Here is a 26887-nt window from a genome sequence, read left to right on the forward strand (position 1 = left end):
ATTTCCCATCGGACCTTGCGATGCGAGCCCTTTCGTAGCCTGCAGTTTGTGCCAGTCAGCTGCGCCTCAGCTGATCGGAAACAGAAAACGGATCCTTCAGGAGGTTAGAGGGAGATCTGTGTGTGAGCAATGGCTGAGGCCATAGCCGATACCAGGAGGTTGTTGTCCAAGCCACAGAACTTGAACGACGCCTATGGACCCCCTAGTAACTTTCTAGAGATTGACGTGAGTAACCCACAGACGGTCGGAGTAGGCAGAGGCAGGTTTACCACCTATGAGATCAGACTGAAGGTGAGTAAGACAGACCTGGCCTTCTGTGGGCAGACTGGGCAGACTGGGGCTGGAGAGAAAAGCAATCAGATACCTAAAAGAGACTGCGTGATATTGCTGTTTATTCCTTCTTCTTCATCATCATCTACTGTAAGAACACCGACATGATATTGAAGTAAATGCAAGAATGTCAGCTTTTTACTGGTGTTGGGAATTTTCCCTTCCATGAGCAACATTTCTTGTGACAGTTCTATATTAATCTTGTATTTCTATGTTATAATACGCTACGTAACCTAAACTAATTATGTAAAATTCGAATAATTCTTAATATTAATACTTTTAGTATTAATCATAGTAAACAGTTATTTAGTTTAGCTGAGGTGGGTATTGGAGTCCCTCATTATCTAACTAAAACAAGTAGAAAAGGAGAAAACCTAATGCAGAATTGTTTTGTTAATCAACACTTAAGGGAGATATTAGCTCTTGTCTCCTGATGTTACACTAAATCCTCTCTAGTTTATTTGTAGCCACACCCAGTTCATTCATAATATGACTAAATCGATTTGTGGACAAAGCCTTTATATCCCTTAACTACAACTGTCACTCACTGTGACATGTTGAGAGAATCAGTCCTGCAATCAATCAGCAATGATATGCTTTAAGAGGGATAATTAACAGAATTTCAGCAAATAATCATCTAGGTCACTTGTCATAAACTACTAGTGATTAAGACTACCAGTTCATAAGTACAAAATAAACTTGTTTAAAAAATGTTTTTTCCTTGATACGAAAACTCAGGTTTTACCAAAGACTGGAAAGGCATTGAAAAAATGCTTTGACATTTGTCGAGAGAAATGTCTTGTGTGCACAAATGAGCCTATAACTATCTGTTGAAGTGTGTATATATATCGCCTTTACATCTAGTGCACATCCCTGAAATCTGTCAGACAAAGTGTCCAAGTTTTTGCTTACTGTCAGAAGTTGCAAGAAAATAACTAATGATGCAAATGATAATTAATGATAATAATAGAACTTGTACAAGTGTATCATACCAGTGTATAATACGAATGTATCACTGTATATATATTTAATTTACATTTATATATGTGCATGTACCTGTATGTGTACTGTATATGATTATGTATAAGAACATACAGTATATGCAAACTTGTCAGGTACAAGTAAGCTGAAAAGCACAGTATAGGTCCAGAGACCAGCTCGCTCTTGTCACGTCTTAGAGCGAAAAGGACTTGGATCAAGTGTTCCAGCACCCACAGTTTGGGGAAATATAGCTGACAAATTAAATTTTTTACACCCTTGATCAGAATGCAAAAACTGAGTCGGAAAGGATGATAAGGGAATTTAGACATTAGTGTGCGTCACTCAAAGGTCCTGATTTGAATACAGTGGAACACTTGAGCAAGTTTTACAATTTTACAGAGAAAACCCAAGTCTGAGGTAAATTCTGCTCGATGAGCATGGAGTAGTTTTGACTTTCTTTCAGAACTGACTTGACTTGTACCCCAAGGAGTTCAAACGTAAAAAAAAAAAACATATAGGCTTATTAGTATGATTCGCTATATAGTTTTATTTAGTTGTGAATGCAGTTGACCTTGATCATCTTTTATAAGTGGCTAAAGTTATCATTTAGTAAATCATTAACAGGCCTCTCAAAAGCAGTAAGCACACTTAAGACAATGGAATGTCAGTCTTACAGCAAATGTAATACCAGAAATATGATCAAGGTTTTACCATGAAGGATAGGGAAGAGTTCTTGAAAAGCTCTGTAAGGCATGTTATCAATTAAGATTTTACGAATTCCAAAGACTTCAAGCACAGTATGCACCATGGCGTCCACTATAATGAAGGTCACATTTCAAACATCTAAATGGAATAACCTTTTCTAACCAACACTTTAAAATATGATAGATAATAATTTACTAGGAAGACTTGCATTGCAGCATTTACACATAGGAGAATACAAATTCTTGGCCTTTGCACCAGAGTAAAAAAGAAAGCCAAACCACTCATGCAGAGTATGAGTGACTACAGCAGTCAGGATGTTTTCACAGGATGTCTTAACAGGAAGTAGTATTCCCCTCCCACTCATTTCCTTCCTTCTCTGTGGAAATTGGAAGGGGAGCTCTGAAATGAATGCTTTCATCAATCCTGGTTCCATCATTGATAGGTCAAGGTTCAGGTGAGTAGGTTAATACTGATGACACATCCCCAAGGCAGATGAGACACAGCACCAGGGTGATTATTTGCGGGATAATGGTGTATTTGTGCAATGTATGCTTGAGCTAAATAAACTGTAATATTTTCATATTTTCATATCATGCAGTATCCCCAAGGGGAAAATTATTTTACAACATAAAAACATCATCCACAAAGAGTCCAGGACACCTGTTTCAGATGAGAAAGTAATTGTTTTATATTATTCAAGAGTGAGATTGCATGGGGCTGAATGATATCCTAAGTCTATTTCTTTCATGCCAGGGGACACAAAGGCATTCCCCACATGGCAGGAATATAAATAAACAGAGGAGGGCGTGAGCCACACACTTCATAACACTGTTGTAATGCTCAGACTTTGCACCAGGTGAAATCAAAACTTCATCCCAGCTGCATATACATCGAGACGCCTCAATCAACAAAACGCTACCCTCCAGTAACTTACAGGGGTTTAATACTGGTGCGGAGTGGTCAAAAATCTGATTTGGTCCTATAAGACAGTCTTATACAGAAAAATACACAAATGAAAAAAACTAAATAAAGACTGCTGACAAGAACAGGTTAATTACACTGAACGATTGCAGGTGTCAGTGTAGCAGGGTGGTGAATCTTTTAAAACAATTTATATGCTACATCATTTCTGATTATATCACTTCTGCGGCTGCCAAAACAGAGACAAACTACTTCCGACTTGTCCTTTCCATTCTTTGTATTGGAAGGCGAATAATAGTTTTACTTCTCAATGAACGTTTTGGTGCACGTTGGTTTTTCTGTTTTGCACATTTATATGGTAGTGACAGATTTGAGCCTGTGTAATTAAGGGGAAAAAAGTTGGTGCTTAGGAACTGGTCTCTAATCTCTTGTAAAAAAGAAAAAGAGATTCTGCTACTGCAGCTGCTTCATTAGTACAGGATGAACACCTTCACAGCTGCATGGCCAAAAATATAACGGGGACTAACATAAAATGCAAATGACCGCATTCAGTTTTGTTGTTTTTTAAAGGACCTGTCATTGTGGCAGATTTGTCAGGAAGATTTGTTTTCTGGTCAAATCTTATACAGAAGCGCTCAGACAGGTTTAGATCTGGTTACGGCGATGAGGTGACTGAACACGCCTACAGTTCTCACACCAAGGAGTGTTTGAAATGCTGCCCTCGAGCTGCCCTTCTGTTTTCCCGTGTACGTGTGAGCGATATCAGCCCGCATTGTAAAGAATGAAGAGATCCTGGGAAGCTTATGTTACCTCAATTGATAGCAGAGTCTCAAAATTGCAGATTAGGTTGTTGACTTTGTACATGAAAAGGCTAGTGCGTGAAATCTCAAGCTTCGTGGTAAAGTGCCTTTTTGGGGCTGCGCAGTGGCGCAGTGGTTAGCTGGGGGCCCTGGCTTCAGTTTCTACAGTCCTACTTGCCTGCGGTCTGTGTGTGCTCCCCTTTTTTACATGGGATTCCTCCGGGTGCACCAGTTTGCTCCCACAATCCAAAGACACGCTGGCAGGTTAATTGGCTTCTGGGAGAATCGGTCTTGGTGTGAGTGTGTGCGTGTTTGTGTCTAGACTCCAGCCCAGAGTTTCCCCTGCCTTGCGCCCGTCGCTGGCCAGGATAGGCCCCTGTGACACTGCACTGGCTCAAGCTGTTAGAAAATGGATGGATATAAACTGCATGTTGGAATATCAGGCTTTCTCGCCATGCTGTTCAGATCTCAGTTCATCATCCTTTTGCTGAAACTGTGAGGGGCTCCTCTTTTTCTGTGTGTCAAAGATGTATTTAGTTCCAGCCTGAGCTTTCTTCAGTTCTTGGTGGCAGTATTTACAAAAGAAGCTCAAGCAGGGAGCTGGAAAGGTGTGTGACTTGAAGAAGACTCCACTGCTGAAACATTTTTTCTTTTCCTTTCAGTGTGGAGTGAACTTTTACCTATATTTCCAACGGGCAGAGGTCCTTTGTTGCTCACGGAGACTTACAGTTTTCCGCCTTTTCTTTGATAACCTGTAGCCATTTGTAAAGGTTCAGATCTAAAAATTTTAAAGTAGCCTTCAAAAATGCAATGCACTAAACTGTTAATGGAAATATGCAAATTGTTTGCTGTTTTGCATTATTACAATTCTATCAAATTTAGAGTTTGTGCTCTCAATAATCATGAAGTTCCTGTCTGTGGGGAAAAAAATAAGTACAATAAGGAAAGACTGACAGTTTTGACTAAATAGCTGTACATAGTTCCGGTTGGGTGAGAATTTAAAACCCCTTTGCAAAAGTATTTGATTAATAAATTTATTTCACATGTTCCGCTGCTCAAATAATGTCACTTGCAGCTACAGAGAAGCCCTAATGCTCAGTTTATCAAGTCTTTCATCTGTCCTTGACTTCTAGGCCTGTTCCTTTTTATTAAAACCTAAAACTGAGCTGTATTCATGCAGGCAGGGATACCATTGTCTTCTGGATTCAGTTGTGTTTGGAGGATTTGTATTACAAATCTTTATACTATTTGACTATGCGGGAAGCATAAATTAAAAGATAATAAACTCGATATGTTCTTTTTAAATTTGTTTCAGAGATCAGCTTGGAAGTGGCAAAATGTGCTTGCATCATGCCCAGATATTTTAACTTTACTTTAAAAGTAATACTAATTTAAGCTCAAAGTAACCTTAATGAAGGTTACGTGATAGTGCGTAAGATTGTGTGCTTTGCAGGACTATATATAGGCTTTATTTTAGACTAGGAGTTGTTTCGTTTGGCACCTTTGGTCTTCTGAGCGAGGGGGCACAGAAAAAATAATGGGTATTATGAGCTTCTGTGCCAGAGAACGTTAGTGCCAATACATTTTACATTTGAAAAGGCAGAACTTTGTAAAAAGGTAGTAAAAAATAAATAAAAGTCCGGTCTGTCTCTGAAAATATTCTGTTGTCTGGTGTGGTACCATCAGTGTTAACGGTGTTTTCCATAGTGGGAATCTGCAAATTCATTCCCATACAGTGTGCTGTGCTCCCAGGAAAGCCGTGACTGATGCCAGACGTCCTTGCAGAAAATGTTGGTGTCCTGCTTCTGGTTTTATGTGTGTGACGTTGGCATCTTTTGGCAGCCGAATTTTGTGAAGGGGTCATTTTGTGTCTGGAGATGTCTCCCATTTTTATTCCTTTTGTGCCGTCTTCCCAGTTTCCCAGTTCCCAGTGCCTAGTCCCAGGTTAATGGTGAACAAAAGAATGTTTCTGAAATAGCTAAATAGCTAATAGCTTTTTGGTTGCCAAAAAGGTGGGTTTTTTTCCCACTTTTAACAGAAAGAAAGGTTTTAATGTTTATAAGGCTTATATAGTATTTGTTGAACCTTCAGCTGCAAAGTACGTAACACCAAGGTATGAGTTAAGCTTTGAAACCGTTTAATTTGAAAACTGATAGAACTCTAATATATTCTTATTTAATCAATTATATATATATCCAGTTTCCGTTCGATCTACAGGATTTCTCTTGCTATATAGCCAAAAGGTAATTTGCTTATAAAGACCATATTCAGAGAGCTCTGGCAGTGATTAGGTTAAATATAAAAGTACTGTACTGATTTGGGTGTAATAATTAGCATACGCGTGTAATCAGCATTATTGTGTGGAATGAAACCTCCTGTGACCCTGCTTTACATATGACTACAAGAAATAAGGGAGCATCTCCTACAAGTAACTTAACTTTCCAGTTACTTGCCTCAATTCTAACTTTGAATTTTTGCATTTTATTTTTCAATTGCAGTATCTGCTCATTTCAAAGCAATACAGACACCGCAAGCTCAGCGTTTAGTTCAGAGCCTCAGCAAGTAGCAATTCTGTGTCACCCAAACTTGGTAGCCTGTCTCTTTTCTCTTTTTTTTTTACATGAACTCAAGACCGCTGGACTAAAACAGCTACTTTAATCCTCTCATTCAGGCGGGAGAATAATGAACTAGGGGAGAGATTTCCTTCCCCCTCCATCAAGGCACAAAAAAAAGCCTCCCCACTGAAACCACAGCTGTTTACAGTCACAGCCTGGCCAAGAGGCATTGCAAATTGGCTCTGTAGCCCTCGGCACTGTTGCTAAAGATTCATACCTGCCTAGCGATGTGCCTCATTACTCCTTTAAATGAGTGTGAGGTCAGCGTCTCAACATGCATAATAAAATCATACAGTAAAACTGTAGACCCTAGGAGACATTCAGAGCAAAGGAAAAGCCACTCTAGAGTAAACTCTTGCTTAACGTGTGCCTCTGACCTTAAAACGCCACATGATACAATACGACAAGATGAAGAAATGGTGTATAGCTTACCGCACCCACTGAAATTCGGTTGTGGTGGACAAGGTCTGACTGACCTGGGTACAGTTGCAAAATGTGTGCATGGTGATGAGCTGGCAGTAAAGTGACTGAAGGAAGATGCATATGGGCTCCTGGGTTGTTTGCACAACACAGCGACTGTTTCTCCGACATAAATAGATTTGTGACATGTCTGTTACTGTGAAAATAAGATGCCAGTCTTTATTAGCTGTGCTTAATGGTGTGTATTGTAAAGAACACATACAGTATTTACATCCACAGATGCTTCCCCCTAAGGAACAAAAACCAGCCACACAATCTGCTACAGTTGCATTTTAAACGGCTACTATAAATAATCTCTCTTGTTTTGCTTTTAAGTTGCTTATTATTGCTTAAATGACATGTAGCTCCATCGGTTTGATTATTGTGTTACTGTTACTTGTTGGGATTCCATTAGTACTTGAGCACCTGTTTTTCCAGGCAGTGTCTGGGGAGCAGTGTGGGTTAATTATCTTTATAAGTTCTATAAATTAATCTAAAGTTTATTTTATATGTGCAAGCGAAGGCAACTCTAAAGAGTATAAATACAATTTGAATGACTTTAGAATGGTTTCCTGACAATTATCCTCATTTTGCTTTTTGTTCTGAGAACACTTGTAAGAATTCTCTATATGCAAGAACAATGAGGTAAATCATTCAATAAATACTAAAAGGCTCAATATTAAAAAGATATCTGCTGCAGAATCCAAAATAATTTGCAATCCCCTTTCTAACATATTTGTTATATCCGTCTTAATATGCCATTTTTTTATCCCTTATAATATATTTGAGCTATTCTAATATATGCAGTACTTCAACAAAAATTTTCTTATTTGGATTATAATCATATAATTATAATATCCAGTGCCTGTATCAGTTTATAATTATATATCAGTGCCTGTAATATTCTTTGTCACCAATTTTGTTTTGGTTTTTAAGAAAAAAATCAGTATGTTACTTTCCACCCCAGGCATAATGTGAATGTGAAGAATCATGACTTATTTTTGTTAACTGGTAGCAGTCATTAGAATTCATGTTAATCACGAGTTACCAACAGCTTTTGTAGATTATAAGTATAATTACAACAAAAATAGATTACAATACTTCCTTCAGTGCAGTTAGAATTGCATTCAGACTCATTTGAGTCCACACTTAAGATTACTCCGTCCTCGGCTTACACTGACACTGCAAAATGGATGAAAACTTCAGAATTTTACTTTATGGAGAGGAACATAAAAAAAAATGCTTCTCTGTTGCAGCTTTTCCTTTGTTGTTGTTTTGTTGTGACCTCTGTTCATTAATAAAAATGGGCAGCCTGTCAACCACAGTCAAGTGTAATCCGAACTATACAGCATCCTTTCAGGCAACTATTTTAATGGAAATGTGGAGCATATTGTATCAAGGCTACCATATCCTACTTGAAATGACAGTATTAAAAGTAGAAGTTGATACTATGGTAACAAAGCAGCTTTCTGCAGCAGAATCGAACTCTGTTAGGCCCAGGAGAGTGCGCCGAGAGGCGGAGACGTTCTTCATTGTTCTTTTCTTTGGAATATGATGCGATGAGATGGCATTGTGCTCTGCCTGGCTTCCATTTTTTAATACTTGTATTTAGAGGGGACTCTTTAACTTGACTTGATCCATCCTGCTAAAAGCTAATGCATAGCCAGCCTTGAACTGTTCACAGATAAGTGGTGCAACCTCTCTGCTTTTTAATGAGTGATGGCATTGTTTCTAACACATGCATACATTTGAATGCCGGCTTCAAACCCCCATGTAAGCAATGTGGGAGCTTTTAACAGATCAGTAGGGGCTAGATGTTGAAGAAGTGAACTAAGTAGATCTTGGACAATGGCTATTTTTGTCATAGAGACGGAACTAAAGCTGGTCTGGGCTGTATTTCTCAGGCTGTCTTTATTAAATATCATTGTATTGTCAAAGCTATATCAGTTGGTATGTCAAGTGTGGCTGTGAAAGCTGCAGCTATGTAATCATATTATTCGAGCAGCCCATTTTTATAAAACATCACTATTTGTTTTCAGCTTTCTGTTTCTCAGCATTTTGGCATGTGCTCCTTCTGTGCTCCTGTCGGTTTCTCTGTATAGACAAGGGGAATGTCGTCTCTTGGTCTTTTTGCCGACTGTGGTAATTGCCATCTTTCAGGTGCAGGGGAAGAATTTGGAAGCTTTCTTTTTTGTAAGGAGAGCTTTCTTTCTTATTTCTTTCTGTTTTGTGTCCTGCTACTCTCTCTCCCCTGTTTCGACTGGCGTCGGCTTTCTGAAGTGGAATACAGGCACACTGAAGAAAAAAATAAATAAAAAACGAACGGAACCTCAGTAATGTGATGGACACTGGAAGCGTGTGATGTTTCCTGCTTGTAAAAGTGCCCTGTGTAGTTTCTGGATGCTGTTAGATTTTGATTAAATAGGCCTTTACGCAAATGGAGAATGGAATTGTAACTCTATGGAAAGGTGCTACACAAATATCGACAGCGTGAAGCAGCAATAGAGTTGACTCCTAGCAGAATGAGTTAGGAAACACTTTTATAACTACTTGTTTATGGTGGTCTTGTACAATTTCATACTTAAATGTAGGTCATTCTGCATTTGTCACAGGCTGCATTCGGCGTTTGCTTGTTGCTGTGTCGTACAGATAGTTTAACGGATAGAAATGGAAATTCCACCTTCACTAGCAGAATGTTGCAGGAGAAATGTGGAAGTACTTCCAGTTGGCCACGAGCAACAGTTGATCTTGTTCACTGTTAAAAACTGTGGAAGGACTCGTGCACAATTGTACGAACTGCTGTATATGCTCTCTGAAGCTGATCTTGTAATGTCAGGCTGCCTCAGAGCAGACTCAAATCAACACTCATTGAACAAATACACCCTTGAGTATAATATAACAGCAAACACTGTTTCTGCAGGGACCACATTGTGTTTTAAAATCAAGTACCAATTTGTTTTTATTACTGTCATTGGTAAAATTGATCTGATGAAGATTTAGTGTGCTGATTGTAAAGTGATGGAGTTGCCACTGTATGGATGCGTCCCATTATTGTGGCATTAGTGTTGTTCAGATAAGCAATCAGGCAACATATCATAATATATCTGCATAAAGGGCTTCTATCTGCAGTGGTCTGGGTCCTGAACGCGGAGAGGGCAGCACAGAGACAGACCTGCACTCTACCTAACTGAGTGTTAACAACAGTGTTACATTACAGAGTGAAATCATGGATTCCAGACTGATTTTATGATTACACTGGGGAGCCTTATGGAGTATTAGTGGGGTATTTCCAGCTGGAAAATGTAAAACGCCCCTGGTCCACAGAAGTCAGCTGGCCCCATGGTGCTTTACTGCAGACATCTGTGTCCTGGGCATCACCTCAGCCCTGTCTGGTGAAAAGAGCTTGTGCTTCATCAGTCTGTCACTGTTTAACGATGGGTTGAATCTCGGGGTCACTGCAGCCGTGTTTCAGCTCTTAGTAGAGCTTTTTAAAGCAGGCAAGGACCTATCAGAAATGTATCTGCCCATCTGTACTCCTGTTGAGGATTTCATTTTAAACTCAGAATGCACTGACATGTGAAACGTGTTCGGGATCCATTATTCACTGTGCACATCTTCCCACACAGGATTGGCCATTCTGTTGTTCTCTGGTGCATTATCGGCTGTAATCCACCTACACGTGAATGACAGCGTTTCATTCTCTTTGCCTTCCGTGTTCTTATTTTTAGATTTCTGTATATTTTATTGTGTTGCCTGGAAAATGAAAATGACAACAAACTATTGGAGGAAATACTTTTTCTGAGTTCTTAAAACCTTGAAGTATGGGTCCTTCAGTCAATGCTTAGCAAAAGGTGATTTTTAGAGCTGTCTGTTTAGTGTGGTGTAAGTGTGAGAAGGGATATTAGACTGCCCTTTTTGACATGTTGTCATAACATTCATTATATTTCCGTCCTTTGAAATAACGCCTTTTATCCCTGAAGACCTCAAAACTCTTTCCACGGAGGAGGAGACCCACTGCACCCCCCAGAGCAGGATCTACCTGGGCAGAGCACAGCGGTGTTATGCCAGCAGTCCCAATACACAACAGTTCAGTAAGAGGAGTAGGAGAAATTGCTTCCCCAGTTGAGCACAGGCAGAACTTTAGGATGGCCATATCACATTGTGGAAACCAAGACTGGAATTACACGTCTACTCTTTCAAACAGTTCCACAAAATCTTTGACGACTCAGTCGTCAGGACCTCGATTGATGGTCTCACTGGGAGGATAGCAGCTCCTCCAGCCTAGCGTCCCTGAGCACAAATCTGTGACATTGATTAGCTGTGCAGGAATCATACATGTCCTATTCTCCTAGCACTGGTGAAAGAATCTTAATTTTTCTGACCTCCGTGTGCACCTGTACGTGGTCCATTTCGTGCCTCAGAGTAAATTAGTTTGTTTGCAGCAGTTGACTGTAAATAAGAAATCGGGCTCACAAGAATGATAAAATAAAGCATTACATTAAGTGAGGGCATTAAGTGAACTTCAGAAAGTGGATTAATCTGGGTGCTAATCACCCCTCTGCACTCTGCTACTCTCTATTCCTCATAACTCCTTCAAGAATTTGACTGCCGCATGTTAATCACCCTGTTGGGCCTCAGTGCATAATTGCCATAGCAGTGCTCAGTATGAGAAACAATGTGCCTCATACATATTCTAAAATAATGCTGAAATGAAAACAATTAGTACTGTATGAAACACTTAAAGCTTTTTTTTTTCTATAAGCGGTTGCCATCAGTGAGAAGATTCCCTTCAGATTTTAAAGGTACGCTTTTTCAACAGGGAGTGGATTTGTGTCAAAAACCATAAATACTACGTAAATATTTGTAGTTCATCAGTAAGTAACTGAAACAGTAATAATCAGTTTCAACATCATTTGCTCTATATACAGTACTTCAATCCAAATAATTCTCAATAACATAATAAACAGTCCGTTCTGCACAGTTTGTCAGTATCTAAGGCAGATTTCTATAATCTTGCACTGGCAAAAACAATATGTTTGCCCTTTTAGCTGTTTTATGTGTATTGTACCTTTTATCAGATGTTGTTATTGCTGTTCTTTCTGTAGTTGTCTGCTGTGACCCTCACAAGGTGTACAAGTTACCTGATTTTGGTTCAACAGCTTTAAATTAACAAAGCCATCCCAATAAATATACATTCAGGGCTTTCTGTGGTCACTAAAGCTCAGTATGACTCTGTATTCATGCTTTAAACATGACTTAAAAAAATGAAAGTAAGTATAAGCAAATGTCACTGTTTATAGAGAGACAAATATAAGTGTTTGACTCGAATCGGTATGGAAATGGAGAAGTGGAAGTGGCTTCACTGCTAGAGCTCAGAGATTTCAGCGGCCAAACGGGAACATCTGGCACTGAACCCCCTGAGAATAGACAAGCAGTCGGGTTGAGATTTGTTTCTCTTTTCTTAAAGGAAAGAGATAAACACCTAAGCAGCCATGCTAGATGCGATGTTGTTTTTTTTATGTACAAGAAGGAAAAATCCAACAGCGCAGCTGACAGACCAGTAGAGCACACCCGTCTTTGTGTTAACATCCCCACGTTTATGGTTTATTTGAATTTTGGCACATCTCTTGGGTATGGGGAGGCAGTGACACTTTGCATGAATATCCGATGAGAAACCTGGTCTGCTGCTAGTTTTTAAACTTTGTTGGTGCAACTACACTCATTAGGTTACATTTCAGGAAAAAATGAACAATCGCTACTTCCAGTGTGATGAAGTGCATTGTGGTCTCTGCTGTGTTGTGGTAAGAGGAGTCTGGCTGCAGGACGGGTGACCTTGTTCCAGGGAACAGACTGGAGCCCACTGTCTCCTGCTTTTCCATGTGCTTTTACAGAAGGGCGCTGTACATCGTAATTGGTTCATGATCACAATACTCTCTACACTGTGCTTTGTTAGTCTTTGGTTGACCTTGTCTGGGTAAAGTTCTGTTCCCTTCGCCGCTGTCAGCACCCTCCTGTTGGGGCTCTCTGCCTTGCTTTTTCTTTTTGAAAATGATTAGAGTTTCGTTTGAAGGGAGGTCACTAAATATAAAATATTTCTTTCTCTTCTTTTCTTCAGTTTGCCAGTCTAATAAGAAATGCTAATTAAAATCCCCAGTGGGTTTAATAAGGACATAGGGGACTCAGTTCCTGCTGTACATGTTGGAATCAGATTCCCCTTCTGGCGATATTTTTGGATTTTCCAGGATTTGTGTTGCTTTAATACTCTTAAGAAAAAGAATCGAACGACAAAATAGAAGTGAATAATCAACGTAAAGAGTACCTGGCACATTTTACTGTATTTTCAGGTATTTACAGAACTTTGAGAAAGACTTCATGAAAGACTTTCAAAACATCAGTTATACGTGTGCACATTTTAAAGTGTTAAACTAACAAGCCCTGTTTAATGAATCATTTTAAACTTTAAAAAATGTAGTCTGAAATATTTGTTAATGGTATATGAGTGTGAGCATCTGAAATGTTTTAAGCAGAAAAGACTACGTTGCTCTGTCTGAAGACTTTGGGGAAATCTTTGGGCAAAGTGTTTAAGAGCACATTTTACATGTTCAGTAAGGAATGAGCCCTCGGCTAAGGACAGAATCTGTGTAGTGAACCAAGCAGGTTATAGCTGATGACGTTTCACAGAAATTGTGTTAAATGGCTCAATCATATGCTGAACCCCTCATTGTGTAGGTATAGTATAGTGAATGGAACTGTGGTGCACTGCCACTAGATTGAAAACTGGGATACTGTTTTGTGCAAACTCTAATTAGGTAATGTAACACAAGTAATTTGTCTCCTAGTGAACCAAGGAAACTCTCTGTTGTAAAGAGGTGTCTAAACTGCTTTTCATCGAGTGAACCAGTAAGAATTACATCTCACTGTAGTGTTTTTATCAGCTTAGTGCCACAATTAAAATAAAGAAACTAAATCTTTTTTTTCTTTCTTAATAACAAACACCTGGTAGTTTTGTCCTCTGTGAAGACGTGAAAAACCACAGTAGACCCAGTGGTAGTCGAACACGGAGATCAGCGGGAGGGATGAAGTGATCGGAAGAGACACAGTTTGTCTGGATGTGACAGAGCCTTGGCATTTTGTTTGTCTGGCGGAGCCATCTTTGCAGACTGCTTTCGCTTCCTTGCTCATATAGCAGATTACCATTAGCTCAGACTAAGGAAGTGAGAAAGTGTGTGAAAGATAAAACACAAGGTGTTTGTTACTTTTGTGTGTCTTTAGAGTTTCATGTCACTGGAATGTACCAAGATATCTTGTCTTCAAGAGGCTTTCTGGTTCTCTTTGATACTTTTCAGATTTTCCAGTCAATTATAGATATAAGGTCAGCCTCAACATTCACAAGGGTTTTGTGCAAAGAACCATCACAAATAGCCAGATTTGCATGTAACCAAGTCCACCCTCTGTTATCGCTACCGTATAGTATATATGGTTAAAAGACATAATTAACCTTCCCTTATTTGACAATTAAAGTACTAATGCATTGATAAACCGGAGCAAACAATAGTAATTGTTAAAGGAAACAACATAAATCTGTCCCTCTCGTCCAGCAGACGAGGATATCTGCACTTTCTCTCTGTGCCTCCATGATGAGCCCCACTGGTAATGAAAAGGGCAATAAGACTCTCAGTGTAGAAAGTCGTCTCCAGCCTGTCATTCCCCATACTGCTGACGCAGAACCTGGAGTGTTCGTTACAATAGAAAAACAGGACCACACTGAGATGCTGGGTAGTGGATAGTGGGTAGGGGGCGGGGAGAGGCTCACTTGCCAGCTAGATTTGTCTCGCGATCCTGGTCTGCTGCACAGCTAATGTGAAAGTTCGGTTTCGGTTCGGTTTCATACTGCTCTCTTCTTCTTCCTCCTCCTCCATACATCCTGAATTCTGTGAAAGTCCTGTGTCGTTGCCATTGTTGTCGAAAACCTCTGGTCTCGCCATGGGTGAGAGTCAGAGTTTGCGCAAATTTAAACGTCAAGCAGCCCTTCCTGCTCCCTAGGCGCTGTACTGACTAATATACGAGCAAATAACTACAGTTTATACAGCAAATATTCCACTGCGCAAATGTTCCAACGTGATCTGCATACATTGTTGTCAAGTAAGTTGCAGTGCTCAGCATCGCCATCTCGCAATCAAGAGCAATATTTCAATTGGATTTAAAGAGATGTTTTCACAAGCCTGTTTGTTTGCAGTGTAATAGGGCGGCTTCACATCATCGGACGTTTTGTTGGCTCATCCTGAATCGCAGAACATGGCGTTGCACAAACCTGGAAATGTAGTCTATTTTGTGATGGAAATTGGAGATTTTACAAGTTACTGTGCACCTTTTACTTTTATTGGTTTGAAATGCACTCATCAAAGGCTGATTCTTTCTGACCCCAAAATATAAAAATAGCATTGCAGTTCCCCTTTCATTTTTCTAAACGTTTCGAGCTTTTTTCGCTGTATTCAAGATTACGTTTTTGTCCATGCCCTTCAATGTTTTTGTCAGGTTAGATCTTTCAGTAAAGATTTAAATGACGTATACGTGTGTTTACAGTCATTGCATGTCACTCAATATTCCATTGAGCGTCCAGTTTAGAAACCGGATTCTTTTATTATTTGCGTCATTGTTTATTTTGTCTGACATTTATGCTAGACACCTTGACAGATTCGCAAAGCGGAAAATGCAGTTTTATAATGGCGCAAAGGAAATGCGATGGCAGCAGTCAGTGGGTTTGAGGGTGGAGGAGACCTTAGGATCTGTGCAGTGCAGACTGACTTAAAAACATTTTTCCTTTGGAAAAGAGTCGATGTTCCATTCTCAAGTTGGAAGGTTTTCAGAAGCCTAAGTAATTGAGCAAAGAGAAGGAAGTCTGGGATGGTTAACTTGATAACGTGGCATCTGGCTCTTTTAAATGGGGAACGAGAAGGACAGTAGGGGAAGCACCATGCAGAAGAATATAGGTGACGAAGAATGATGAAGGGAGTGCAAGGCGAATTGCTCCCTGAGCTACACGCTGGTGTATACTGTATATTGTATATTGCATGCCATGCTGCCATTTCAATGCATTGTCAAGGAATGCCAAGTTAAAAAGAAGACACTCCTAAACATCTAGGATGGAAATTAAACCAAAAGGGTGTGTTAAAGAGTTGTGCAGACACATGAGAAATAGTGCTTAATTGAACTTTCCAGGTCTAGGAGGACCCAGTATGAGACGTGAGTGACAAGGGAAGAGTTGATGAAATGCCTGCTAGTGCCCATTGCTGAACGAGGCCATGGTATTGTGATGGTGTAGAGGTTGTATTGCCAGAGTAAAACAGCTGAGGAAGAAATATGGGCCTTAGGTGTGCTTGCTGGGAGGCCAGCAGCCATGTCACCCTGCAACTTATAACTGCCAGCCCACTGAAGCTAAGCAGATGTGAGCCTGGTCAGGACCTGGATGGGAGACCTCCTGGGAAAAACTAAGGTTGCTGCTGGAAGAGTTGTTAGTGGGGCCAGCAGGGGGCGCTCACCCTGCGGTCCATGTGGGTCCTAATGCCCCAGTATAGTGACAGGGACACTATACTGCAAAACAAGCGCCGTCTTTTGGATGAGATGTAAAACAGAGGTCCTGACTCTCTGTGGTCATTAAAAATCCCAGGGTGTTTCTCAAAAAGAATAGTGGTGTAACCACGGCGTCCTGGCCAAATTTCCCATTGGCCCTTACCAACCATGGCCTCCTTATAATCCCCCTCTATGAATTGGCTACATTACTTTGTTCTCCTCCCCCCGCCCCCCACTCTGACGGCAGGCGGAGCGACGTGCCGGCTGGAGTATTTCTCGGTCGCATTTAATGGCAACGTCAGCTCAAAGATTTGGTTCAAACCACCAAATGGAGACAAGCGGACCCCGCTGATGCGGGATTAGCGCTAGGGTGAGAGAGAGAGGTGTGCTTGCTGGGAAAAAGCACCCTTCCCTTTCGTGCTGTACCCTCTGAAAAGTGAGGGTAAGGTGAGGTTTGTTTTCAGTCTGACCTTACCTTACCTCAGTGGGAAAGTTTTTGAAAGTGAAGGACTTGCTTCCTGGATGGATGCCTGACCGTAGACCTGCATTTCCTGGAGTGCTCTTGGTGCGAGCATTTGTGCTCACCGCATACACCTCACTTGTGAAGTGGGAAACCTTGAGGACTTCATTTCCGAAGTGAAGTTTTTATACATTTGAAAGATGTGTGTGGCAGACTGTAAAAAACAAAAACTAATGAGTTTCTTTTCATCAATTGGGATTATTTTGATTTAAACCATAATTAACAAGACCAGGCAGCCAAGCAGCCCCGTAGTAAGCGGCTCTTCTGAGACAGATGAACAGTTAGTACAGTACTTTATATATGTGCAACAAGTCATAAACAATTGTAAGAAACAGCATTCAGAGTGTCAGCCATATCAGTATAGGACATTTCGTCATAGCCAGGAATGTATATGGTTGATCTCTTCGTATATTATACTTCTGAGCAGCAACATCTTTTTTTGTAATGTTGTGACCAAAATGATACAAAGTATTGTAAATGTGGTTTTCTTCATGAGTGAGCTTGTGAACCACGACACAGGTTATCTTAAATCTTGGTGGGTTAACTCACACCCAGGCCTGCTTCACGCTTGTACCTCAAAGCCTCCAGTGATAATTTATACACCCACAGCAGGTCACGACCAGTTCGTTGAAACGAGCCATGCTGAGCTAGTTGGTCTTCTTCAACAAAAGTCCTCTCGCTCCAAATTCGGAAGATATCACTCAAGAGGCGGTGCAAAAATGTAGTGAAACAGAGCTCCTACATAAAGAAAGGTGGCAGCCTGTCCTCTGTTATGTTCTCTCGTTGATATGCATCATGTAAGACAAACCTCTGCTGTTTGGCCCATTAATTCCAGTCATGGTATGCGTCATAGTCCATTCAGTATAGTTCACTTACATCAGTATGAGGCTGTTGCTCAAACCAAGATGGCTACTTAACTGCAGTTTAGCTTTCAACATTCAAATTGTCTTGGTTTCATCACGCCAAGACCTCTTCAGAACTGCACCTACAGGTTGCAGCGCTGCTTTAGACAGACGCGCTGAACCACCCCAGTGCACCCTGTAATGCCACTCTCCTCTTGTTAAAAAATTGGTTGGCCAGTGAGTGCGGTGAGGTTTGTTCTAGCTTCCCCTTAGTTCACTCACGGCTCTCCCACGCTGGTAAGGTAAAAGCGGACCCGTGGCAGTCCCCTTTCAACCTCTGCCAAGCATTTTGAGCTTTCTTGCTCATGCGGGGTTTCATGTTGCACTTCATGTGTATTGACTTGTTTAAAAGGAGAAACTGCCTGCAGTTTCCTAGTCAGATATGTCCTTTTTTTTACTTTAGGTGCGACTGGTGTATAGACTAGGATTTCCAGTTCTATCCTGCATTGAATCAAACCCGGGCATAGAATAAACCCTTTACCGTGGGTAGCTAAAAGCTAGATTGTTGTACCATTTCCATTTTTATCTACTGTAAATACCATAGTTTTGTGTGAAAAGACCTTCCAGTGTAGTTGCTGAGGTAGTGTCACGGGGGTGTGAGAGGGAATTTCTGGACACCCTGAAGTGGATTAGTGCCTCTTCAGTGGCCTATTACCTGTAACCATGATATATTGTTTCAGGGATTAACTTTATAAACTTCCGTGCTGAGGTAACAGAACTCTGAGTGAAAGCCATTCACAAGCCTGATCCTAACACACCGGACAAAGAGAGCGCACTAATCTGCGTCTCCTGTTACTGCAGAGGAGAGAATTCCACATGCAGCGTCTCACCTGAACAAAAAAAGATCAGCACTGTACCTGTTTATTAACGCCGTTGTGGGCTCACAAAGACACAGAGATATTTAAAGCCAGGGAGGGCAAGCTCAGGTAAAAAGCTAATAGATGAAATAAAAGAGTAATCCAAAGCTTAGCTCCAGAGCGTTCTAATCTTTCTCTCCGGGGGAGTTTTCCTTTAAAGTCTTTCCTCAGAATCCTGCTGCAAAGTGAAAAAAAAGTTTCTCCCCCCCCCCCCCCCCCCCAACAGACCTGACTTTAAGGTAATTGGTTGTTCAGTGAAATTGTATTTCAATTATGAATTCAGGCAAAGAATTTATGTGCCTTACCTCTAAAATGCATTTTAAATTGAGTTTGGGCAAGAGCAAAGCACAATGTTCTTTACAACAAACAGAAATGAGGCTGCCAAGGAAACACTTCAAGGGCAATATACTAACTTATTATATTAGACATAAGTATGACCCACTGCGGCCCTTGTAGAACCACTTGAGTCAGAAGTCATACAGGCTTTTCTGATGCCAGACAATCTTCATAATGATTTTGTTTACTGCACTAATTTATTTATTTTATTTTTGCACAAGGCCATGAGCAGTAGCTGAATGCGGATGGTCTTGGCAAAGTGGTTTTCTAGAATTTTGGCTCTCGTGGGTATCGCAAAAATCCTGTTCGAGCTGCAGGTGTGTCCATAAACACGGATTGTTAGCTTCTTTTTCTTATGAGTAAGAGATTGCCTCCGCCAAGTATGTTTTGCTTTTTAATTTGGTAGTGCTCTGTTCATTTCTGAAATCAAAGATGCATTTTCCCCTTTATTTTTTTGAAAAAATAAGGTGACTTGGGCCATAAAGCAAAACAGAGTAAGAGAGAAGGAAAAGAAGGACAGTGGGGGGAGATTGATGCAGAAAAACTCCCTTTGGCAAGAGGTACATGTGTATCTGGTATGGGTGTTGCGTACACGGTGTGTCCTCAGTCGCTTTGCAGTTCTCACATGATTTCATATTTTAGTTCTATTCCTGTACCTCAAACTGCTGTTCCAGTCGGCTCTTTCCTTTTGCACTTTCCCAAATGAAAACCTTGTTTTCGGTCTCTTTTACAGACCAATCTTCCCATTTTCAAGCTGAAGGAGTCCCGGGTGAGAAGAAGGTACAGTGACTTTGAATGGCTGAGGAATGAACTGGAAAGAGAAAGCAAGGTAAGCTATTCGCATTTCCCATATCATTAAATGCAAAGGTGTTTATATAAAGAAGGTCATCTTTCCTGTAATTAATTCCACTTTAATTGGCTGCAATCCCAGAGGCTTATTAGTAATGATTGTGATTACTTGCATATACAGAACGTGGTGCTTTCCATCGCTAAGGATCCAAACACTTTATACTGTATATATAGGAAAGGATTCGCTCATCCTGTCCCAGAGTGCAGCACACAGCAGATCAGGGAAAGGCAGAACTTCAGGAAGGCCTTATTGTACAAGCATCTGTACAAAAAATCTTCATTCTTTAAAGAATCTTTAATGACTCAGTCGTCAGGACCTCGATCTATGACCTCATTGGAAGGATGACGTCTTCTCCAGCCCAGTGTCCCTGGGCACAGCACTGTGGCGTTAGTTATGCCTGTTTGCTGTGTGGTGATCACTGTGTTCTATTCCTAGCGCTGGTGCAAGAATCCTGCTTTTCTAAGCTCCATATGCACCTATACATGGTCTGTTTGATGTCCGAGAGTAAATCCTACATTTAATGGTTTCCCAGCCTTTCCTTCATACTGCATTGTTTTAATCTGTTGTGTTTTGACATGTGTTGAGGGGGAATTATGTTTTTATTAAAATGTACACTGGGATTGACATCCCTACTTTAACATCTAGATGTCGCCTCATACAGCACAATGTCTTATTAACCACCATATTCTGGTTCTGATGTAAGAGCGCCACCTACTGGTCCACCAGTACCACTTACAGTAGGATCCTATTTTCCCTTCGAGGTCTCCCATACGAGTACTGACCAGGCCCAGCCTTGCTTTGCTCCTGAGATCTGACAGCATAGTTTGATACCATACTACACTACAGTACAGTCGCTGCTGTATGCCATCATATGGAAAAGGCAGGAATCCAGTATTCTTAATAATGCTTGCTTGGGACACTGCACTTGGATTTGCTTGGTCAATCATTCAATACGTCTAAATTGAAACAAACAATGTTTTTGTGTATCCCCCCCTCTTGAAGGTTAAATCTGCAATAATTCAAGATTTGCTCCCAGTCAGCAATGAACAAGAATGATTTGAACATTCGAAATTTTTCAAAATGGAGGGGCCCATTCAGTCAAACCAGTTGGTTTTGTTTTCAGTGGCTAGGTTACCCAATGATTTCCATATTTTGAAAGGAGCGATGTTATCACTTTTAACACGTCACTAGCTCGTTTGTCCTGGTTGCCTGCAGCTGTTTGTGTGAAGAAGTGCCTCCTATGGTCAGTTTTTAATTCACTTCCCCATAGTTACCATTTTTGTCCTCCGGTTCATGTTTCACTGTTGATTATGAAAATGTCAGTATGGTTAGCTTTTTGAATATTTGAATCCTGTTCCCAATAGTTTTCTCTGTTAAAAAAAAAAAGATTTTGATCTTTCAGCCTGTTAAGAGGTTCATAATATTGTTTTCATAAAAATGTTGTGCCTCTCTGGACTGGTTCAAGGGTAACAGTATCTAACAGTAACATTTTTGTATCTTAGTGACAACAATTGTACAAAGTATTCTTAAGGAGGTCTGTACTAGAGCATTGCACAATTTCAACATCCCTTAGTTTAAATGTTGTGTGGTAGATTACAGTCTTTAGTGTGTATACTATACATTATATAGTGTCAAGAATATGAATGTGTATACTTTAACATAAGTATTTTTCATAGATTGTTTTGAGCTGAGTGTTTCCCATCTCTTCTTTATAGTGTATGATTTTCTGCTTTTTGGCACTGTATTAAAAAGTTTTCTAAACCTGTTTGAATTTTCTCTGTTGCTTCTACAGTCATCAGATTCCTATGCTGGTATTTGGAAATTTCTCTGCTTCACTATCTTAAAATCTACATTGGTCATAGAAATTAATCCAGATCACTGTGGTACTCCATTAATTATATCATCCCAGTTTACTGCGTCTTGGTATTTCTTGGCCTGTCAGGACAGCATTTTGTGTTTGGAGTAGATGTCCACCTTAACGCATGTTTGGCAGTTCTGCAGTTTTCCAATCTTATAATATGATCAAACCTAGTCAGTCTTCACTTCTGCTAGATTGTTTTGAGAAGTAGCTGGCTGTTGGGCTTGTCCTGCCATTTGGTAAGTAAGATGGGATGGGCATGGAGAGAGTTGTAGCAGTCTGTTTTGACAAGCTGTTATTTCCCAGCTCTCTGCCCTATACCGTATGGTAGAACAGGTATAACTGTACAACAGACGTATAGCTATGGGCATAGACACGACTTGAGCTTGCCGAGATCTTTCTGTTGTTCGCTGCGTTGTGCAGTCCGTTCAAGGTTGCTGCTGCTCTGCCAGTCCACACCTTGATTTCAGCTTCAGTGTGATTGTCGTCCATGATGAGGCTGCCTGAGCAGGAGAAATTGGGTGGAATTTCAAAATCTTGGCTGCTTAGATATATGTGTGGACGTTGTGCAGGCATGTTGATAATCATGGTTTTGAATTTATTTCGCTGATGTCACAAGGGCTATCTGTCGACCAAGTCGAGCTAATCTGGCCATGTTCTTCTGCAAGTCACTGGCTGAGCTGCAGAGCAGAGTTATGTCATCGGCAAAATCTATGTCTTCTGGTTACCTTTCAACCGAGTGATTCCTGTGGGTTTTCCATTTGATGTCTGTTGTACCAGCCAGATTATAGCCATGCCATACAGTACTGGCGACAGCACACATCCCTGTTTGACTCCTCTTGTCACCTTGTGCTCAGAGTGGACAACAACTGTACAAACTGGTTTAAGACTGCAATGACTCTGACCAACTTGTGACAGCTGACAGCTGTATCTTGTCGTAGTCTTACCAGGAATGAGTGATAGCAATTTGATCATGGATGGATGGGTTTCAGTTTCCTAACATTATTTCACTTCCCTTGTGTATTTCCAAAATATATATTTATGTATGTTGTTTGGCAATATGTCTAGAAATAGAGAAACACAGTGGGTTGTCCCACATCTGGCAAATTCTGTCAGAGTGCCACAGAGTGAGTGTTTGTGATAGCAGCTTGTGGAACAGATCTTCTGGTAAGGGAAAATATTAGAGTGAATACTGTGCTGTTCTTGGGTTTCTTTGCAATCTAGGAAGACACCCAGTGGCCTCTGTGTTTTTGTGTACTTGTGATACCATGAAATGTGCCTGAGACACATTGGGCTCATTGACTTGAAATACCATGAACCAAAAGATACAAGCTGCTCTGAATGTCATTCCCCTGTTATACTTTTTCTGAGATATGGCCCTTCATAAATTTGAGCTACAGCCTCCAAAGCAGGGCAATAATCATTTTGTAGGCTAGGTAAAGCCTGGTCCAATACTGCTTACTAAACCAATTTTGATCCCATATCGCTGGCCTGTCCGATGGTCAAATGAAATCAAAGCGCATTATATCGTGAACCCAATTTTTATATGGTCCCTACCTAAGCTTAACTTGTCTTCCAAGTTTTCACAAAGGATGTTTCTGATGGGTTCAGACCGCAACTTCATCACTGCGACTTTGCTTCCCTCACAGTGTTTGTTGTCTCCTTCCTCCTTCAGGTTGTAGTCCCTCCTTTACCTGGGAAAGCTTTGTTCCGTCAGCTGCCATTCAGAGGAGATGATGGGATATTCGATGACTCCTTCATAGAAGAGAGAAGGCAAGGGCTGGAGCAGTTTCTAAACAAGTAAGTCAGGGGAAACTCCATTGTGATGTGATTTCTGCCATTTTGTTTCTTTCCCATGTCCCAGTTTACCGTAAATCAAAGATTGTTTTATAAAGGTCAGTTTATAGCTCTTTCCGAGATTGGTTTTAATTTAGAATTGCCAGCTTTCCGTTGTCATACCCAGCCGATTTGAGATCTCTAATTGAGCAATTTTACATCCCGTGCTCGTGCCTGTAAACTCCACAGCAGCACACGGAGAAGAATGAGGAAGTGTAGGTGGACTCCTCTTCCCCACCCACTTTCAAGTCAAGCTTCTTTTAAACGCCTTGCGTCAACACTACCCCGTACAGCAGGTTCTGGGTCTCGGGCGCTTCACCTACGCTTCCAGTGCCCAGGAGGCCCCAGGGACTCCGAAAGCAAAGAGAGCCCAGGCTAGAGAAGTGCCAATCACAGTTGGCTAGAGACCTGACCCAGGCTCGAAAACCGCGATCAGAGAGCTCCACCTGCAACCAGGCAAGAGCTTTCACTGCTTGAGCCAAGGCTCGAATCCTTTCCCAGAGAAGCCAGATCAAATCAGTTTTAAAAGTGCACTGTGCATGCAAAATCAAATGTGTTGACCCAGCTTTATTTCATCTAATTTTCTGCCATCTGGATAGATAGTGGAGTTGAATGAAAATGTGCGGATTTCTGCAACTACTTATGAAACTTTTTTCAGTTGTTTCGAAAGGACAAACAAACATTTGTTTGACTATATCCTGATGAGCCTCCATGTTGCAGAAAAGGGGACTTTTCAAGTTTTCCAAATGAAATTGCTTGCAGTTAACAAACAAATGCATATATCATTCATGTCATGTAGAATGTATCTTTTTATAATTACCTTGAGAATGATTAAAATTGAGGAAAGGGCACAAGTGCATTCTACCTGAGTTTTAAATTTGTTTTATTTTCCATACGTAATTTATGCTAATTACTACTGAAATTACAGTACCTAATTCTTTGAAGAATGTTGTATGCACCCCAGCTTATTTTTGATCCAAGGGTGTTGTTCCTTTTTTTGCATGAACAATAAAAGTTATATTGTAATTGTAATTATTTGCTGTGATTACAGACATTGCTATTATCTTTGTTTCATGTGCAAATGTGGCAAAGCTACCCATTTGAATTTTAATCTGTAAAACTTGGTAAATTGGCAGACAGAACTGTAGAAATGTTTAGTAATTTAAGAAAAAAAAATATGGGAATTAAAAGGTATTGTTGATCATGTAATTGTTCAGACTTAATAGCAGAGAAGTCTATGACAGTCTATAACCATTTGCAATTTTCTAAAGGTACCATTAAATGTTTTGTAAAGGTACAGCTTAACATTACAGCTTAATATTGTCTTCCGCTTTAAGGCCATCATTTTAAGCACTGCATTCAGTGTCTCACTCATTTGGAATGATGATAAAAGTGAGAACGAAGATGAATTTCATACTTTTGTTTATGTTAAGGGGAAGAAAATAGATTAAACGAAAGAGAATGACAACAATTGTCCTAATTGCTGGTGTTGTGTTTGTGTTCTGTATTGTGCCCTGATGAAACATGATAAAAACACTAAGGGATTATTTAGGGAGTATCGCTTGCTCTTGAGCTATGATCTCTGTCAATGATGCAGTTCAGTATCTGTGAATGGCCATCTTGATAAACAGCTGAATGGATGGAAGAAGGCAGAATAAAGCATTTTAACACTTCAGGGGACTGACCAAGGTTGGTGAAAAAGAAGACAAGGTGTCATTTGATATTTCAGTTTTGGGAGGACGCATGTGCACTGACATACTGTAATGCTCAGATCTGCTAGGCTTCAGGGTATAAACGGCCTCCTCAAAAGACCATGTGCCAGTTTTTTTCAGAATCTGATCAAGGAAGTAATTTAAAGATCATTCAGAAAGCAATTCATTTGGATTCATGTCTTCTTCAGGCCTAGAGGACCAGAGTTCCCTTAGCTAAAAAGATTACTGGCTTAATTGATCAGTATTCCCAATCTTTGGACTGGAATGTTTTGCTAAAATGTTTTATTCTATGATTTGGCACAAAACATATACCTTTCAATCAATAGTAATATTAATATTACAGTCTACTGTACATTTATGTGGCATGCATTCTGTGTTTCGTTGGTTTTATTTTAAAAAGTGTATACATATGCTGTATTTTTGTAGTTATATATTGTAGGGTTTTTTTTGGTTTTGTCAGCCGGTGTATTGTGCAGAGCTGAATTGTAGATTTTAGACACTAATTGTGTAAAATCTGTTTGTCTTTCAGAGTGGCTGGACACCCCCTGGCCCAAAACGAACGCTGTCTTCACATGTTTTTGCAGGATGAGACCGTGGACAAAAATTACACACCTTCCAAAATCAGACAAGCCTGAAAGACACAGGGATGGATGCACACCAATAGTATCTGATTTTTTTTTTCCTTCGCAGAGTTCAGATGTTATGGCTAATTTTATGGTTCAGAAAATGAATTAATAAAAAAACATCACCGATCTGATTTAATTCCTCACTCTGTCAGCCTGAACTCTTGAGACAGTTATGCATAGTTATCTATCGGAAATCTTTTCACTTTAAATTCCACTAACTGCTTCTCATAATTTTCACTAACACTCACGCGTGAACAAAACTGAACTCAGTGAAAGTATTACATCGTTAGAAAAGAAACTCATCTGCTGTGCCCGTGTTTAAACAAGCTGCACATTTTCACTTGTCTTTGGTTTTCAGTTTCATATTGATTTTGTGTTAATTACTAGTTAATACCTTCCACTAACTGAAATACTGTATGTGCATCAACCAACACTTCCTCGAAGCCTATAAATGATTTTCTACTGCAGAAACAGTGAGGAAATAACAGCATTTATACTCTGTACATTTAAATTTGTATACTGCTATGCCATTTTGTTTACATTGAGATTTTCCAATAAAAAAGGTCAAACTTGTATGCATGACACAATGCTCGTGTCAAGATTTTCTTTGTAGCGCTTCTCAATTCAGCTTTACTAGTCTTGTGTCCACTAGCATTTTTAGTTGTCTGATGTTTGCTCTTACAATCAACGACAAAGTCGTACAGACTTCCAGTTGAGCACAATTGGGGGAAAAAAAGCTGGAATCTCAGATGCCGAGAAGGTGGAATAAATGAACATGCCGCAAGTGGTTCTGAAACATAAAACTCAATTAGCTTTTTATTTTTTAAACAATGATGTTATCGCACCTATTTCTGAAATGGTTTTCAAACTGTTAACTGCTAACACATCACCAGAACTGCTTCATAGTAAAAGGAAGTTGGTTAATATTAAGCAAAAAATATGAGTGTGTTCATAAGGCTCAGAAGATTCAATTATTGAAAATAATAAACAAGGGGTATTCTATATTGCA

At 40.1% G+C, this 26887-nt stretch overlaps 1 protein-coding gene across 1 annotated transcript; it reads left to right on the top strand.

Annotated features, from left to right (window-relative positions):
- Positions 1–47: 47 nt before the first annotated feature.
- On the top strand, positions 48–26465 carry snx3 (sorting nexin 3). The gene is made up of 4 exons (XM_006625965.3): positions 48–291; positions 19730–19825; positions 23380–23504; positions 25782–26465. The coding sequence occupies exons 1-4, from the start codon at positions 130–132 to the stop codon at positions 25885–25887; spliced, it is 489 nt and encodes a 162-aa protein (XP_006626028.1). The 5' UTR covers positions 48–129; the 3' UTR covers positions 25888–26465.
- The last annotated feature ends 422 nt before the right edge of the window (positions 26466–26887 follow it).

Source organism: Lepisosteus oculatus, chromosome 2 (genome assembly GCF_040954835.1).
Source record: "Lepisosteus oculatus isolate fLepOcu1 chromosome 2, fLepOcu1.hap2, whole genome shotgun sequence".
In the NCBI taxonomy this organism is placed as follows: domain Eukaryota; kingdom Metazoa; phylum Chordata; class Actinopteri; order Semionotiformes; family Lepisosteidae; genus Lepisosteus; species Lepisosteus oculatus.

What these genes read in the sequence shown, in the direction of transcription:
- snx3 (XM_006625965.3), top strand. Translation starts at nt 130, where the DNA reads ATGGCTGAGGCCATAGCCGATACCAGGAGGTTGTTGTCCAAGCCACAG. An exon ending in AACTGGAAAGAGAAAGCAAG is followed by an intron (nt 19,826 to 23,379) that starts GTAAGCTATTCG and finishes TTCCTCCTTCAG; the next exon opens with GTTGTAGTCCCTCCTTTACC. An exon ending in CTGGAGCAGTTTCTAAACAA is followed by an intron (nt 23,505 to 25,781) that starts GTAAGTCAGGGG and finishes TTTGTCTTTCAG; the next exon opens with AGTGGCTGGACACCCCCTGG.